At 50.5% G+C, this 17,211-nt stretch overlaps 1 protein-coding gene, 1 long non-coding RNA gene and 1 other non-coding gene across 3 annotated transcripts; 1 reads left to right on the top strand and 2 right to left on the bottom strand.

The window, feature by feature from the left end:
• Positions 1-207: 207 nt before the first annotated feature.
• Positions 208-280, bottom strand: TRNAM-CAU (transfer RNA methionine (anticodon CAU)). The gene has a single exon. It is a non-coding gene; the product is annotated as a tRNA-Met (tRNA).
• Positions 281-3,381: 3,101 nt separating this feature from the next.
• LOC146432041 (uncharacterized) lies at positions 3,382-8,242 on the bottom strand. Its single transcript, XR_014854466.1, has 2 exons — positions 6,249-8,242; positions 3,382-5,661 (listed from the first exon to the last, which is right to left on the bottom strand). It is a non-coding gene; the product is annotated as an uncharacterized LOC146432041 (long non-coding RNA).
• Positions 8,243-8,637: 395 nt separating this feature from the next.
• MAP1LC3B (microtubule associated protein 1 light chain 3 beta) lies at positions 8,638-17,132 on the top strand. The gene is made up of 4 exons (XM_085071397.1): positions 8,638-8,795; positions 11,244-11,299; positions 13,633-13,739; positions 15,670-17,132. The coding sequence occupies exons 1-4, from the start codon at positions 8,756-8,758 to the stop codon at positions 15,842-15,844; spliced, it is 378 nt and encodes a 125-aa protein (XP_084927523.1). The 5' UTR covers positions 8,638-8,755; the 3' UTR covers positions 15,845-17,132.
• Positions 17,133-17,211: the final 79 nt, after the last annotated feature.

Below are 17,211 nucleotides of genomic sequence, written 5' to 3'. Positions count from 1 at the left end.
CGCCCCCTAGCGGGCGGGCGGACCGCGCGCATGGCGGGGCCGGTGCCCGGTAACGGGGCGCGCTGCGGGCCGGTGCAGGGCTGGGGAGCGCCATCACCCCGCCACGCCCCGCCTCCTGCTCCAATTCCATTAAAAAAATTGACTTTCCCTTCCCTTGGGAATGTCTGCCTCCAGGAAGGGGGAGGAAAAAAAGGAGGAAACCATCTCTGCCCCGTGTGAGGATCGAACTCACGACCTTCAGATTATGAGACTGACGCGCTACCTACTGCGCTAACGAGGCTCCTCGAAGAAAGTTGCTCCGCGCACTGCTGTTGTCCCTGTGCCTTTGGTTCCCTGGCTTCTTCCCCATCTGTGTCATTACCTCTATTCCCAGGCTGCTGCCTGAGAAACCTCCTTCCTGACAAAAAGCTCCTTTTGTCCACCTGTTTTGATTGATTCGTTGTTTTTCCCCCCGCTTTTCTGCCAGCCAGAACTCACAATTTGTGCGAAAGGCTCCTCTTTCCCACACTGTTCCGCAAGAAAGATCTTGGGTTTTGTCTTTTTTTTTTATTTTGGAAATGGCTCCTTTTTTCCCCACACTGTTCCGCAAAACAGCTGGAAAGAGTCCTTTGGGGTTCCTAAGCATCCTCATCCTGCTGGCCAGGAACAGACTGTGAGGGTTGCGCTGACAACATGGGAGGAAATCAAGTTGCTTCCACATAATTAACAAAAATTAGAGCCAGCCTCGTTTGCTGTGAAGAGACGCAGTTCAGCTGGGATTTCTGCGGTGGAATGAGCTCTGTGCACTCAGAGAGGGCTCAGCACAAGAGGGTCCCCAGCGATGCTGGCTGAAGCGCTGCCCTGAATCCTAATGCAGGAGCCTCACCCTCAGCAAGGGTCCCAAAGCAGCAGTCGCCATGACAATCGAGCAACAAATCCCCCAAATTGGCAGAAGACAGGAAAACAGAGATTTAATTGATGCAGAAAGTCTGTGAGCGTCGCCCACGAGAATCGCTGCAGGGAGGCTGCTCTGCAGAGCGAGGAGCTGGCAGAGCGTGAAGGAGGAACAGACCTTTGGATGGTGTAGAACCCCAGAATGGTTTGGGTGGGAAGGGATATTAAAATCGTCCCATTGCACCCCCTGCCATGCACAGGGACATCTTCCACTGTCCCAGGTTACTCCAGCCTGGCCTTGGACACTGCTAGGCATCCAGGGCAGCCACAGCTTCTCTGGGCACCCTGTGCCAGGGCCTGCCCATCCTCACAGGGAAAAATTTCCACCCAATATCCCATCCATCCCTGCCCTCTGGCACTGGGAAGCCATTCCCTGTGTCCTGTCACTCCATCCCTTGTCCCCAGTCCCTCTCCAGCTCTCCTGGAGCTCCTTTAAGCACTGGCAGGGCTCTGAGGTCTCCCTGGAGCCTTTTCTTCTCCAGGTGAACACCCCCAGCTCTCCCAGCCTGGCTCCAGAGCAGAGGAGCTCCAGTTTTTGGAGCATTTCCATAGCTCCTCCCAACTTGCTCCAGCAGCTCCACATGGTTCTTATGTTGGGAGCTCCAGGGCTGGATGCAGTGCTCTAGTGGGGTTTTATGACAGCAGACAAGAGGGGGACAATCACCTCCCTTGTCCCACTGCTCACATTCCTTTCGAGTCCCATCAGGCAAGACGGGATGCTCGAGTTGCCCAAGGATTTTGCCAAGGCTCTGGTGGGCAGCTCTTGTCAGGCCAGGATGCCCTGAATCCCAAGGATCTGGATGGCTGTGCACATGAGATGATCACATGAGGAGTCCAGGCTGCTTTGTGGTACAAACAACATCACTCCAACCCTGGGATGAGTAAAACGCTCAGCTTCTCCCAGCCTGAACCGCTGCATTCCACCCTCTGACTCTGCCCACGTGCAGGATGAGGTGTCATTTTTAGTGCTGTGCTAATCCTTTGGGCCCTCAGTGATGGACAAATTTGGTGCCCACAGTTCTGATTACATTAGAAAAAGCTGCTCCAAGCATCCAAAGCAAGGCACATGGGCAGTGAGTCATGCAAACCAAATATCGAGTCTTTGGAAATTCAGCTGGAGCTGTTTTCCACCTGTAGGGAATCACATGGCTTTTCCCACATGTTACATTATGCTCAACTGGTACTCAAAGGTTCTGACATAGCTTTTGAAGGTCTTGTCATGTCTGTTTGTCTGGGAACTGATGGATTCACGGAGGGGACAGGGAAAAGCACTGATGGCAAGGATTTTCGTGTGAATGAAACAAAAGATGTCCTGGGTGACATTGCCTGGAGCAGAAACACGGCAGTCTGCAGCACACACGTGCTTTCCCCTCTTTTTCCTTTCTATTTTTATCTGAACTTTATTCTTTCTCCTTTCCCACTGAATGCTCCTGCTGCCTGATCACCCTAAGCCTTCTCTCCTTTCCCTCACCCACCTGACCCCTATAACCTTACCTTGGCTCTGTGGGTGCTGAGCCACCATCAATCAGACTTTCCCTTGGCCCACTGACCCCCTTTCCAGTCCAACCCAGCAGCAGGCAGGACAGCCCATCCCAAATCCATGCCAATTCCCACGGAGATCCGCTGCCCCGTGCTGATTTCCTCCAGATGAAGGAGGGGAAGGGGAAAAGTCTGTCCAGCAGTGCTCACCTCCATCACACACTGATGTCACCCAGAGCCCAGCAAAGCTCTCAGAGCTCCAAGTGACCATGTTTCCCCTTCCCACGGAGCAGTGGGAGGGAATCCCAGCCTTTCATCACATCAGAGAGGAGAAACAAACGCTGTCTCCAGTTTCCAGTGCTGTTTTTGTGGAGCAACACACAATAGTTTTGGAGCATGGGCACATCCCAGGTCCTTGGGGCCCAGAAGGGTGGAGAGCTGGTGCACAGCAGGGTGGTTATAACTGAATATCACCTCTGACTTCAGTATTCACCACCCTGTCACCAAACTATAAAATTGTTGCTTTTCCCCCTATCTTACCAAATCCATTACCTGAATCAACCAGCTTTGTTTGTGACGATTGGGAAAACAAGAAAAGTGCGTTATCATCATCTCCCATCCTCTGTGGCACTGTCTGACCACCTTCCTTGGAAAAAAAATTCCCAGAGGAATGACCCAGAGCTTTCCAGCACTGCTGTCTCGAGCAGGCAGCTTGCAGTCATTACCACAGGACTCTCGAAAAGGGATGTAGCAAAAGGGGAGATGTTATTGTTTCATTTCCCTCCAGCAATTAAGGAGCTGATGCAGCTCTCACTGTAGTCAATTAGTCTTCACGCTCACTAAAGGGCTTTGGATGTGTCCCAAAGTTAGTGTCCTCATTTTCTGTAATCCTGGAAGTGTTTACTCCTTCCCAGGCTCCGAGAGGGGATGAGCCAGCTGATGGCATATCCAGCCAATTATAACCAGAACAGCGAGGAGAGAATTATTTATTTTCCATTTGGCAGGAGGCACAGAAAAATATGGCAAGGCAGGCTGAGACAGATGAACAAACCCTCTCTGAAAGCCCTGCTTGCCACAGAGAGTATTTGCAGCATGGTTTTTTGGCATGGGGCTGCACTGAGATTTCTGCTTTGTAATACAAAACAAAGGCTCCTCCTGCCTCCTAAAAAACTGCCTCCATCCTTGGAGGCAGGACACATCAAGGAGAGAATATTCCAATAGAAAGGCTGAAGAGTTTTGCTGTGCTTTTTGTAATGTGTGTATTTTAAGCTGGAAAACAGCTCTTCTTGTCCTGACTCTATGATTTCCCACCTCCTTGCTTTCTCTGTGGACATTGATCTCACCAGATTTTGCAGGATAAACACCCCTTTACAGGCTGGGCTCTTCAGGGAAAATCCAGAGCACGGCAGAAAAGCTGCTGATGACTCAGGAAGTGGTTACATCCTTCTGCTGTGGAGCAGAGCTCAGTGCCCTCTCTTTAATTGGCTTCCCACTGCCAGAGAGCAGGAATAACTGGGATATTGGGAAGAAATTCTTCCCTGTGAGGGTGGTGAGGCCCTGGCACAGGGTGCCCAGAGAAGCTGTGGCTGCCCCTGGATCCCTGGCAGTGTCTAAGGCCAGGTTGCAGCACTCTAGGATAGTGGAAGATGTCCCTGCCATGGCAGGGGGTGGCACTGGATGAGCTTTAAGATCCCTTCCAACCCAAACCTTTAATACTTCCAATCTTCCAACCCCAAGCATTCCATGATTCTATGATTCATAGAAGAGGGTATGATCATTCTTCAACGTGCTGTCCTTGCCATGAGCAATCAGTCATTCTGAAGGCCATGAGGGCCTGGAGACATCACAGCACTTCTTTCACAAACAGCTCTTGTCCCTCCAGCTTTGGCCCTTGTCCAGGCTGAACAATTTCATTCTGTTCAACACCACCAGCAGCTCAGCTGGCAGAAGGATCCTCTGCTCCAGAGAGGTCACGGGACAGGCAGTCAGGTGTTGGAGGTGCTATTCCTGGATGCTGATCCATGGCTGTGCAATCCCAGGCAGCTCACGGAACCTCCACACAGTTCCACTCCTCACGGCGTCACAAAAGGAGGTGTTTACTGAACCACAGGCTACGTAGTACTCCAGTTAATATGTGAACACGTGGGGAATTGCTTCAACCCTAGGAGTATCAAAAATCAGGGGAAGACCTTGCTACACGCCGTGCTATTCCACAATTTCCCCGCTCTGCCTCCCGCGCTGGCGCTGGCGGTGCTGCTTGCCAAGATGTTATGGATTTTCTGAGTGAAAAGCAGTACACAAACACAACTCACTGTTGCTTACACCAACTGATTTACCGTGTTCCCTTGTGAAAGCAACATCTCCCGTTTAAAACGGGATCCTGAAGCCAAGAACTGTGTGCTGGAACAGCAGGAACAGCAGGAACTGATGTCAGCTGTGGTACACAGCAATGATGGCTTGGGCAATCCTTCATGCAAGGGGGAGTGCAATGAGGTTTTAGCCAAGCTTTCTATGAAAATGATGTTTTTGTGATGACATTGCACACATCTGTGTGTTGGTTTGGATTTACCATCCAAAGAAACATGTCTAAGAGTCTAGAATATGTTATATTCCAAAAGACGGTGTTGTGTTCCCACTGAGGGATGGGCTCAGCTGTTATTAAACCTCAGAGAAAACCCACCCAGGCAAAATGCTCTTTGAGTGGTTTCTTTAGCTTCACTTTTCTCAAATTACACTTTTCTACCCCCAAAACAGATATTTTGTCATTCTCATCACTTCTTCCTAGAATTCTCCTAACTCAGAAGGTGAAATTTGAATTTTGAGAATTTGTTCTTAAGGGTAGCCACCATCTTAAGGCAAATTTAACACGAAAACTTCCCAGAAGAGTTATTTTAAGGCATTGCAAACAATTGTCTGCAATCGAATTCTGCCTGAAAACCTCCAATAGCAGCTGGGTAATGGCTGCACAGTTACAAGAAAAACAAACCCACATTAATCTTGAGCTGAGCTGGATCGATAAGAACAATTTGTGAGGAAAGAACTGAGGGGAGGTATTTTAATTCAGGTTGAAATGCGAGTTATTATCAGCACAGTGTCCTGTTTTTTGGTTTTTTTATTTTATGGGGCTTTTCTCTCCGTGTTCCTGGTGAATTTAATACTGCTGACAGCTGCTGAGCTCACAGCCCCACACACTGAGTGCTGTCTTCCAGGAAGGGTGCAGCACTGCAGAGCAACAGCTTCGTCTGTTCCCTGGAAAAAAAGCCTTTTCAGTCCCCTTGTAGCAGAAAAATGAGGGGATGATTTATAATTCTGAATGTGAAATACACTCGCTTCATTGTGAGGCAGCTCATGTGGGAAAAAAAATAGGAAAAGTGGGAGTTTTTCCCCAGGGAAATGCTGTGAATATCAGCTACGGTTTGGAGTCACTGATCATGCTGGCTTTTTAACAAAAAATACTAACCCAACCTTGTGGAAGATGGAGCAGTTGGGAAAACCTGTTTTGCTTTCTTTTTTTTTTTTTTGTTTTTTTTAGCTTAATATTTAGTCTGGTGTATTAGGTGCAGACAGGAGGATCTGAGCTGGAATCCAAGCCCAGCCTGTGCTCTAACCTGCTTTTGTAAATTTGGGAAATCACATCTCCTTTGCCTCAGGAAAAACTAGGGCTGACAGGGATTGCAGGGGATTATTTACCCCATCCTTCTCCCTGAGACAAGAACAACTCTCCCTGAACCCTTCAGAACAGATGTTTTACTAATGTCTCTTGAAATAAAAATATCCAAAGGTGATTATTCCATTTCTTTCCTAGGGTATTTCTTCTAGTGCTCCACTATTCTTACCCTTAGCCCAGTGCCTAATTTCTACGGCCTTTTCCACACTGTAAGCTCATTATTTCTCATCCTGGTCCCACGGCAGGCAGGGAAGCGCTAATTCCCTTCTGTCTGCAGAAACCTTCTGCATATTTGAAGACAATGTAATGTTCCCTTTCAGTTAAATCTCCTCTTCTTCAGCCTAAATGCTTTATAAAGTGTTCTAAGGCCAGGATAAAACCACTCTGCGGCTCCATTTTTCAAGGGCTCTGTTCCAGCGCCGTCGCCGAGTCTGAAGCCAAAGCATTTTCCAAAGCAGCGTTTTCTCACTAGGGATGGGGAGCTGTGCTGAGGCAGAGCTGATCCCAAAGGCTATGTCCATGCTGTCATTCCAACTGCTCCTAACACCTTCCTGAAATCCAGACTCGCCAACTGTCTGTGCTGTCGACACACAGACACGGGCGAAGGCTGAGATGACGAGGGAAAGGTCAGGCGAGTCTCGGTGTGGATCTAAGTTTCCTTCTCACAGTCTCTGCGGATTATTTATGAGAGGAACATGTGATAGCCCAGCCTGTCAGCAGATACTCTGATTGTGGCTCTCCCCAAGCACCATATGGATGCTTTCAGCCGGAGCTGCAGCCCTGCTAGCAGTCGGCTTGTGGATGCAAACTGCACGGGACACAGAGCTCGGAATTGTCAGCCCTGGCACCAGGATGCACCTGGACACCCCAAAAATAACATGAGGTGGTTTCAGCAGGGCTCATCCTCCTGCCTTCAGCTCTCAGACACAATTCCAAGTGTATGGCAGAATTTCCTCAGCGTGGAAAATGTTCTTTTAAAAGGCAGACGTTTAAATAAAGAAGAGTTCTGTTGACACAGAAATTTGGGATTGCAGATGTATCAGTGTTCTGCTGGTCATCCATGTCTCACCTGCTATCCCTGGCCAGTGATGTGATGGACAAAGCAATCATACACCTTAGGGCTGTTTTTCCTTGTTAGTCACATCTTTAATGGCCTCATAATTACAGGCCACCGGAACTGTGTGACCCTGAATCACAAAATTAGGTAATGAACCCTCATTCCTTCATATGAGTGCAGATTCACTCTGAATTCAATGCATTGCTCCACCCCAAAAATGCAAATACACCAATAATCTCTAAGCTGGTTAGAAAACTGTCCTTCCCCCTGTATTCCTAAGGACAATCCTGGCTCTAGATCCTTGTCCCTTGGACTGTGAGATCATGTCACCCTGTTGCTGCAAAATCATCCTTAAATTTCAAAACACGGTGCCAGGAATGTATGTGAGAGAAAGAGAGAGAGAAAGAGAGATGCAGCTGAAAGGCTCCAGCCAACAGCTTGTGTCAGAAAGCTGCTAAGCAGGAAACAGTTGGGCAGTTTTACTCACAATGTGGTATCTGCGACTGAAATTGTGATTGAATCAATTCCTCACAAAACACTTGAGACCAGGGGGTGACTTCCCAGAGAATTGGAACACCTGCTCCTAAAATTTTGTTCCCCTAATGTAAACTCTAAGATGTGACATACTCATGTCAATGTGAAGGCAAACTGGTGACAGATCTTTGAACTTGTGCTTTTGTGAGGAGAAAAGTGATTAAGTGCTCGTGTTGGAGGGGACATTGTGGGCCATTCCAAGGTGACCATCACTATGAGTTCATGGAATCATGGAATAACGGAATACCAGGTTGGAGGGAACCTCAAGGATCATCCAGTCCAACCTTTCTTGGCAAAAGCACAATCTAGACAAGACGGCTTCACCTTAAAAGTGTCAGGGAATCCATCACTTTCCTGGGGATATTGGTCTTTTTTTGTTTCTGGAGGGGATATGGCAGGGCACTGAGTGTCACTGAGAACACAGCCTGGCACCGAGATGGCCATGGCTGTGTGTCACAGAGCGGGGACACTGACAGTACACTATGACATTCGCACAGCACGATGGCCGTGTGTGGCTGAGGAGAACACGGCCTGGCACCGAGATGGCCACAGCTGTGTGTCACTGAGGAGGACACGGCCTGGCACCGAGACAGCCATGGCCATGTGTGGCTGAGAACATGGCCTGGCACCGAGGCGGTCATGGCTGTGTGTCGCAGAGCGGGGACACTGTGACACTATGACATTCACACAGCACGATGGCTGTGTATTACTGAGGAGGACATGGCCTGGCACCGAGACAGCCATGGCTGTGTGTCACTGAGAACAGGGCCTGGTAGCAGACGGCCATAGCGGTGTGTCACAGAGCGGCGACACCGTGACACTATGCCATTCGCCCAGCACGACGGCCATGTGTCACTGAGGAGGACACGGCCTGGCACTGCCACAGCCATGGCCGTGTGTCCCCGAGCCGCCATGCCAGCCGTGCCCGGTGCCACACTCAAGATGCCGGCGGGGCGAGGCGGAGCCGGTGACGCGCGGGTCAGCTGAGGGCCGTGGCGGCGCGGGGGGCGGGCCCGGCACTCGGAGGTGTCCGCTGCTGCCGCCGCGCACAGCCGCCGCCGGGCCCGGGCCGAGCGAACGCCGCCATGCCCTCGGAGAAGAGCTTCAAGCAGCGCCGCACCTTCGGTGAGCTCCGCGGTGGGGCGGGGGCGCTGCCGGTGCTGCCGGTGCTACTGGTGCTGCCGGGCCGGGGGAGCGGCGGGGAGCGCAGCGGAGGGCAGGGCAGGGCAGGGCAGGGCAGGGGAGGGGGCCGATGGCGGTGGGAGCCGCGGAGATCCCGGGCGGCTCCTGCTGACAGCGGGCGGAGCGGGCCCGGGGCCACCCCGGTGTGCCGGCCTGCTCGGGGCTGCGGCGAGTCCCCGCTCGGCCCGGCCTGCGGGGTTGTTTACCCGGCGGAGCCCGGCGGCTCGGGCAGGGGGGTTTGGGGCTGTGGCGAGCTGTGGGGTGGCGGCAGTGCCGTGCCGCCGTGAGGAGAGGGGCTCGGCGGGGGGAGATCTTGTGGTGGCATCATCCGTTATCGACTGCAAAACTCCCGGGAGCCTGGAAACATCCTCGGCGGGTGTGCCAGGAGCGGGGCCTGCCCTTCCCTCCGCTGGCTGCTCGGTGTCCGGCAATTAAAGCTCCGCTGGCAGCCGGGGCTTGGCGGGGTGAGGAATTCTCCAGCCGGGCAGCTGCGGCTGGACAGGGCCGTGCGGCTCCTGCCGCCGCTTGGCTGTTGAAAACTAGCAGGGCATCGAAAAGAGCTGTGTAATGACGGCTGGGAAAATGAGATTAGTCCCTTTCGAGAAGGAGCAGCGTCGATAGAGCCGTGCCACGCTTGTGTGTGTGCTGGAGATGGGACCGGAGCAATCCAAAGGCTCCGGATTGCTCATGTGTGTCAGCGAGAGAGGCTGAAGCGCTGCGAGGGTAACAAGAACTGGCAGCGTAACCTATTTCTGCATGAACTATAAAATCCCGTACGCGAGATGGAATTGGTGGAAGTAATTGATCCAGATTTTCCTTTCTTCCTGCCTCTGGGTTGAAGTCAAGCTGCTTAAGGGAGCTTTGTGATGTGCCCACCCTTGCCTTTGCTGTTGTGGTGAATGAAAGCTGGGAGGATTTTGATCTGGCAAAAGTCTGTGTTTATGCTGCCCCTTTTCTCGGAGCTTTCCAAAAGTGTTGTTGACCCCATCGCCTGTCAGCAGCCTCTGCTGCAGGTATTAAGTTCAGCTAGGATGGCAGCCAAGCAGTTGCCACTGCAACTACTGTCGTCAGAGAACAGTGTTTATCTGTGGCTGACTGGGGCCTGATTTTGAGCACAGCACACACAATAATCTCCGCAATTTGCCCGGTTTATGTTCCTTCTACTCCAGGGAGAATAACATCGCTGTGAGCAAACCCGTTCCAGCTGAAAAGTTAGCGCTTGCCAGGTGGATGGTTGGTCTCACTCCCTCCACGTATCTTTTGTGTCGCTGGTTAATCTTAAAAAGTATTTTAACGAGGTGGAACTCTGTGCCCTTGAAGCGCTCCCGCTGGTCTGTGGGAATGTGTCTCGGGGTGCAGGGTGGCTTTCAGGTGAAGGCTTCGCGTGCTCCTTGCCTGAGTTCTGCTTGATTCACCTGCAGCTTCCAGCGGTGATTCACGGGAGCTGCATTCCTTGCCGGGCTCAAGGAGGATGTGTTCCATGGGCACAAACACTAATGGACACTGAGGGATGTTGTTGTCCTGCCATTAGCATTCCAGCGGGGAGCTGGGATAAGTGCTTCTCTCCCCGGGCAGGTGCGCGTTCAAGCCGTGATGCAACACCAAATCATCTCTCTCAGGGCTCTTTGGAACAGGAAATCAGCCTGGAAAGCCCCGTCCCGCTGAAAAACAGAGGGGTAAAATTGAGTTCACTGAATCCGAAAGTAGGCGGGGGATAGACAGATACAGCAAAGCTACGGGGCTGTTTACTCTGCCTCGTGTACTTTAGCCTGGTTCATTATATCTGTTCTATTAATATTTCTGTCTGAGGAGAGGTGAACTTTATCCTGAAAACTGGCACGGAGAGTGGCAGAATGTGCAGGTCCGGCAGAGCCTCCTGCGACAATGGGTGCGGCCGAGCCAAAATAAAACCTGGAATTCGGTAACACGAGCACACACAGGGAAAGCTGATGCTGCCAGGCTTGAGCCAGTCCCGGGGCTCAAATAATTGTTGACCATTTCCTCTTCTGGGACCTCACAGAAATAGCCCAGGCTATTTGGTTGTTGACTCGGGTGGTGTAATTTGAGGCTGTAACTGTGTGAGGTTAAATGTGTGCTTCAGTGGGCAGAAAGTGAGGGGGTGTGGGGAGAAAAGGATCTCCTTTAACACTTTCTAGGAGTGCCAGGCAGGTGCACACAGCACTTGTCACCTTGGGTTAAGGAGCAGGGGATCAGCTGTCACAGGAGAGGTTGTACTTCTGATAGCGCTGGCCCATTTGGAAATTGCTTTGCCTGAATTTCCTCTTCTGGCTTTTCCTGACACGTGGTCCCTCTCTTCAGTGGTGGAGAAACAAGGGAGTAACAGCATTAACTGTGAATGTTTAAACAGACTTTTTTTTTAATCCCTTGCAGAACAAAGAGTGGAAGATGTACGACTGATTCGAGATCAGCATCCCACTAAAATACCAGTAAGTCCAGTTCTTTTAATTTTTTACCTCAGTTTCCAACCTCGTGTTCTTTTTAGCAGTTAGAAATCTATGAAAGAGCTGTCCTGAGGAGACCAAGTGAAAAGGTGGCTGTTCAGGGTGGCTAAGCCTGGATCTCAGGAGCATTCTGAAAGCAGTAATTCTCACAGTTAGGGTGGCAGGGCAAGGTGGGGGTTGGAGGAAATGGAGTTTCTGGCCTGTTGCAGTTGTGTGTTGTAACTTGGGAGAAAACCACACCCCAGCTGAGCTCTGAGATCCTCCTGAGCGCTCAGCTCTTTTCCCTCAGTGGTTTTCTTCTCCAAATGAAGAGGCTGAATTGAGAGGCTTACCAGGAAGAGCAGACAAGAATGTAGAGCAGATATGGATTTGATCATCAGCCTGTGCTGAGAAGGACAGAAATGCTGGGAATTTCTCCTGGGAGAAATGTGCTTGGGTCTTCAGGATTGCTGCTGGGCTGTCCAACCAGCTCACCTCACACTGGATATCAGCCCTCACCTTGTCACTCTTCACTACTCAGCTCCAAATGCTGCCTGAGTTTGTATTTTATTTTATTTACGGCGTCCTCAAAGTTAAAAAATGCAGAGAGCATCCCAGAAGCAGAAGGCATGGATTGTGTTCTGTCACCAATGAGTTCTTCAGCAGAGAGAATTGAATTCTTGACTCTGTGATGAGATCTGGTGACCCCAGTGGGTGGAAATTCTGCTGTGAACCAACTGCTGCAAACTGTCCCCAGTTCCTGAGCACCTTCACTGACAGAAGCTGCTGTGGAAACAGAAACTGAAAGGTTTTCAGCTTTCTTGGGCTTTCAGCTCCTTCACCTTGGAGCTGCCAGTGCTGTTTTCCTGTGCAGTGGGGTAAAGGAAGAAGGAATTCTTCACAGTAGGGATTTTCTGACTCTTTTGGAATGTTTCATTTTCCCAAAAGGCACTTGCCTTGCAAATTTCCTGACAAATATTGTTTTTTCACTCACCTTTCAAAGACCACTTAGCTGTACTCCCCAAGCTCTGTGACCACAGATTGAAAGCCATGGATTTATGGCAAAACTCTCATTTTAAGTCAGCCATGGACAAATTCCAAGCAAAAATTCAGAGGTGCCTGAGGAACTTGCTGTGAGATGTGGTGATGCAAACTCCCAGCTATCCCTGCTGGGATCCCTGGAGTCTTGCTGGGCCAGTCACTGCCTCGTTATTGTCATTAGCAGTTCTGGATGAGATAAGATGGCAATGTCACAGCAGATAGTAAATCCCTCCTGTGCTGCCAACATCCTCCATTCTGCCGTCAGAAATACCTACTTCTAGAGTCTTAACTGCTTAAAAATAGTGGGGGTTTGCTGCCCAGAGTGAGCCAGCATTTATTTCAGCTGATGTCAGGATCTTTCTCTGGTAGAATTAAAATCAGCTCCGTGTCTCTTCACCTTTTTAAGGTGCAGCTTTTAAAGATCAACCCAGCCAGATGCCATGAGCATGGAGAGGATCCAAGGGACTGGTGTCACGTAGTTCCTGTTGACTGAAAATCAACAAACCCCACGTGGCCGTGGAAACGGGAGCACACCAATTCTGAGATCACTTTTTAAAAGCAGGAACTACCCTCAGTTGCTGGGCAGGGTGTTCCTTAAATTGGGAAATCTGCAGTCACTTTGTGAATTAAGTGGTTAGTGCACAGCAATCCTGGCAGAATTACTGGTTCCTGAGCATGCTTGGGGAAGTTTTCTCCTTAATTTGGAAATGGGAGGGTTTATATCTTTCCCAAGTAGCTTTTTCTCATGCATTAGAGGAACCATGGGAGGTGAATGGAACATCCAGAGTCATCTGGAGTTGTAGTTCTTAAAGAGATGGCCTGAAACGGGAGAAATTCCAGTGAAAACAGCTTCATCTGTCAGACCTCTGTAGTAGCCCAAGCCCCTGGTTAGCCACTGCAGTGTGTTAGAGGGAAACAGGCTTGATCTTTCCTTGGATTTCCTTGTTGCTGGGTAATTCAGTGCTGGATTAAATGATTGCAGCAAAGGAACTGTTCTAAAATGGCAGAGAAGCTGTGGATGTGTGCTGTAAAATCCCTGTGAGTTACCCCTCTGTGCCCTGGCTCTTGCAAACAGAACAGAGGAGCACATGAAAAAAATTAATGTTTTTGTAAATAAGAATTGTTTGGGTTGGGAAAGACCTTTAAGATAATTGAGCCCAACCATGAATTGTTGCTTTTCAGATTTGAGATGCTGCATTCATTCACACATGCAGGGAAATGGAGCTGGGAGGGGGAGATGAGGGCACCAGACACTGATCCTGCCTTTCACATCTTCTGCTTTTTGTGTTTCTTCTCAGGTGATCATTGAAAGGTACAAGGGAGAGAAGCAGCTTCCAGTTTTGGATAAGACCAAGTTCCTGGTGCCAGATCATGTCAACATGAGCGAGCTAATCAAAATTATCAGGTAGTATTTATTGCTGGGATTCCAGTGGGAACTGATCAACCTCAGACTGTGATGCTCTGTTAATTCCCCCCTGGTGCACTTGGGAGGTCTAAATGGAAAATTGATCTAATAACCACTAGGACAAATCCAGGAAAAGCAAATTTCCTTTTGCTTTGCTGGAAAAACCCCACTCTGAAGAGAGCTGGGCTGGTAGTCTGCTTCCAAGAGAAATAACTGGTTCCCAGAGCTGTAGGAGGGAGTCTGGGGCTGTGAATCCCTGCCTAACATGGGTCCTTCTGCCCAGGGCTCCAGCACTTCCTGCTGGGTTATTTTTGGGATGCCTCCTCAGTGTTCTGCCACGGAGTCCCCTCTTCCCACCCACTGGGAAGGGGAGTTTGGGCTCAGAGCCAGAGCTCTGTGCTGCTGCTTGGGAATGCTGCTGGCATCCTTTGGGAATTGAGATTTCCCTCAGTGACAGCGCTGAGACCTGGGAAATCCCCACTCAGGCCAGAGTGTTTGTGCCCTGCTTGCACAGCCTGCCTTGAGCTCAGCTTACAGGAAAGGCAAACAGCACAGTGTGGAAGTTGTGTGATCGAAAACTGTGGTCAGAAGTTCTGCTAGAAGTGCATCTCTGCTGGCTCAGCTGCAGTGTTTGATTACTAAGGGTTCTCCAGGGGTTTCTGGGAAGTGAGCAGCAAAGCACGTGAAGTTGTTTTGTGTTGGTCACGCTGCAGCAGGAGATGGTTCATGGAGGCCACAGGCTGTGGGAGTTGTCCAGGGTGTCCAAAAAACCTCACAGGCAAGTCCCAGGTCCTGCATGAATAAGAAGGGGAGGTAGGGCTTTGGAGACAGGAATCAGGTTGCTCAAGTCTTTCAGAACTTCTCAGGAAAATGAAAGGCCCTGGGCAAAGAGGTTAACTGCAGGCTGAAGGATTTTCCCACCTTTTCTCTCTGGCTTTACTGTTAATAGGTAACTTGGTAGCAGCCAGAGTTGGGCCTTGGCCAGCTCCAGTGATGCACAGCAAAGCCCATCCTTCCCAAACCTCAGAGAGCTGCTGCCTTCCCTCAGCCTGCTGTCTCTGGAGTGATTAGTCTGCTTTTGTAAGGGTCTGTGTCCAGGGCTGTGGTTGGGAGCTAAATAAATCGTTGTTTCCAGCTGCTGCTGCCCCTCAGCACCGAGTGGAAGCAGCAGGAACTCTTCTGATCTGTTCTTTCCTTCTTGCTTTGGTGGCAGCTCCACACACCCAAGTTGCTGTTGCTCACTTGCTTTATCAAGTGGTTAGAGAGCTGCTCTCTGCAGACCTGCTCTGCAGGAGGCAGTTTAGCAGAAACACCCATTTCCCTCCTGATGGAATGAGCAATCCAAGGGAAATCCAGAAATCAGCTGTTTCCTGTGCCAGGCAGCCTGTGCAGCCTGGGGCTCCCTGCCCTTCCCACGATGCTGCTCCTGGGAGGGACCAGAGGGAGCAAGATGCTCCAGGGTTAAACTCAGACCCTTACAGAGGTAGGGACAAAGTGAGTTTGAAAGTTTCCCAGGTTTTGCAAAGAAGCTCTGCCTGCCTTTCCCCATCTTCCCCCAGATCTCTGATTTTCATTCCAGTGAGCTGCAAGCCAGAGGTCCCTGGTTGTACCAGGGGTGCCTCTTCCCAGTCCCTCCAGTTCAATGTCCTTCTGGAGTGCAGTTTTCCCCCTGAGTAAAGGCTCTGCTGGTGGACACACCTGCCTGGATTTAGTGGAGCAATTCAGAGGGAAAGGGCTAGGTGGGGACATGCAGGGCAAGGTGCCCATGGCAGAGGTTGGAACGAGATGAGCTTTAAGGTCCTTCCACCCCAAAAGTGGAAAAAAAGAGAAAAAAAATCTGATTCTCCACCGTGACCTTGCTGCTGTCAGTGTTGAGGATTCTCCATTGCCATCTGTCCTTTGTCCCTCCTTCCCCTCACCCCTTCCCCAGGCGACGCCTGCAGCTGAACTCCAACCAGGCCTTCTTCCTGCTGGTGAACGGGCACAGCATGGTGAGCGTCTCCACGCCCATCTCCGAGGTGTACGAGAGCGAGAAGGACGAGGATGGATTCCTCTACATGGTCTACGCCTCCCAGGAGACCTTTGGAGCGCCAGCTTCCGCCTAGGACACGCCAGTCGTTAGGATTTGGGTTGACCCTTGGCCATCACCCCCACTCTTCCCCACACACCCCCCAGGGAAAGAACCGGATGTCACCTACGCTCTCAGTCCTTAGCATAGTCTTGCTTTCGCAGGTGTCTCATCTCACCTTGCCTTGTTTGTGACTATTAAACAGTACAGACGAGCACCTCCAGCTTTGAAACCTGCCCTAATAATATTCCACACAGGCACATTTACATGTCTGGACCTGACGAAAGGAGCCCAGTTGTGCATGTGACACTTGCAGAGAAAGGGACACTCGATTGACTTTTAATAAGCAAACAGGCACCAGGAAGGAGCTAACATGTTTCCTGTGAGTTTGCTGGAAAATCTCCCTATGATTCCTTAATTTTATTTTTTTTAAAAAAGGAAGGTTTCTCATGAGAGCAAATGCATTTTAATGTTCCAAAGGGGAGCTTTTTCTTCTGCAGCTCCATCAGACTCGTGTCAGTGCTGCAGGGAGTTAAGGCAAGTGCTCGGGGTGAGCTGGGGGAGGACAACTCTCTGTGTCTCCGGTTTTTGGGCACCGCACGCTCCGGGGCGGTGCCGCTTTCTGGAATACTCACACCAAACACCACAGCTTTATCGTAGTTTTAGGAAGTGTCTAACTGTAAAATACACACCTGGCCAGGTAACATTGAAATAAACTCCAGTCTGTTACAAATTCCCAATCCCTGTGTGTTCATCTGAGCTGGCTCCCAGTGATCCATAGGATCATTCCCTAGCCCGGAGGTTGGCTGTTCCCTCGCCTGGCACTCGGGGAGAAGCAGCTCAGGGCTGGGAGTCGCCGCCGAGAGTTGACGAACAAACGATCAGTGGCATTTGCAGGCTGCCAGTGTCCCTGTGGCCGGGAGCAGGCTGTGCAGGGGAGAGCTCTTTAGGACAAACCTGTGTGTTCCTCTAGTGCTGTCGAGCGAGGCGTGGCAGATCCCGGGCTGTCCTGCGTGTCCCCAGGGACAGAAGCAATACTACTGCGCCTGGCACTCACCGGGGTGCGCACGCTGTACCTCCTCCACTCTTTGCATGCATCTCCTTCCCCCTGCCCGTTTTTTATTGTCCTTTGTGTTTTTACTCCGACGTGAATTTTTCGATGCAGCTTGTTCTCTCTGTTTAGTTCTGTTCGTGGAAGAACTCGTTTAACTCATAACTGACAACTGTACTTGTAATTACGACGTGATCGACTGATATTCCTGTACAAATGTTGCTTTTTTAAAATTAATACAGTGCTGATATGGATGGATTACATCCCAACTTAATTCCGGCTCGTGTGGTTATTCCTAGGCGCTTTCACAGCAAAATAATTAAAGGAATTAAAAATAATTCTACTGCCAAGCT

This window comes from Lichenostomus cassidix, chromosome 11 (genome assembly GCF_008360975.1).
Source record: "Lichenostomus cassidix isolate B80296 chromosome 11, HeHo_3.0, whole genome shotgun sequence".
Lineage (NCBI taxonomy): Eukaryota > Metazoa > Chordata > Aves > Passeriformes > Meliphagidae > Lichenostomus > Lichenostomus cassidix.
This window is presented reverse-complemented; position numbering and strand designations above follow the sequence as displayed.

Excerpts from the sequence above, each read along its gene's own strand:
- MAP1LC3B (XM_085071397.1), top strand. The coding sequence starts at position 8,756 with ATGCCCTCGGAGAAGAGCTTCAAGCAGCGCCGCACCTTCG. Across the intron at positions 8,796-11,243 it reads CAAGCAGCGCCGCACCTTCG|AACAAAGAGTGGAAGATGTA; the intron begins GTGAGCTCCGCG and ends AATCCCTTGCAG. Across the intron at positions 13,740-15,669 it reads GAGCTAATCAAAATTATCAG|GCGACGCCTGCAGCTGAACT; the intron begins GTAGTATTTATT and ends CCCCTTCCCCAG.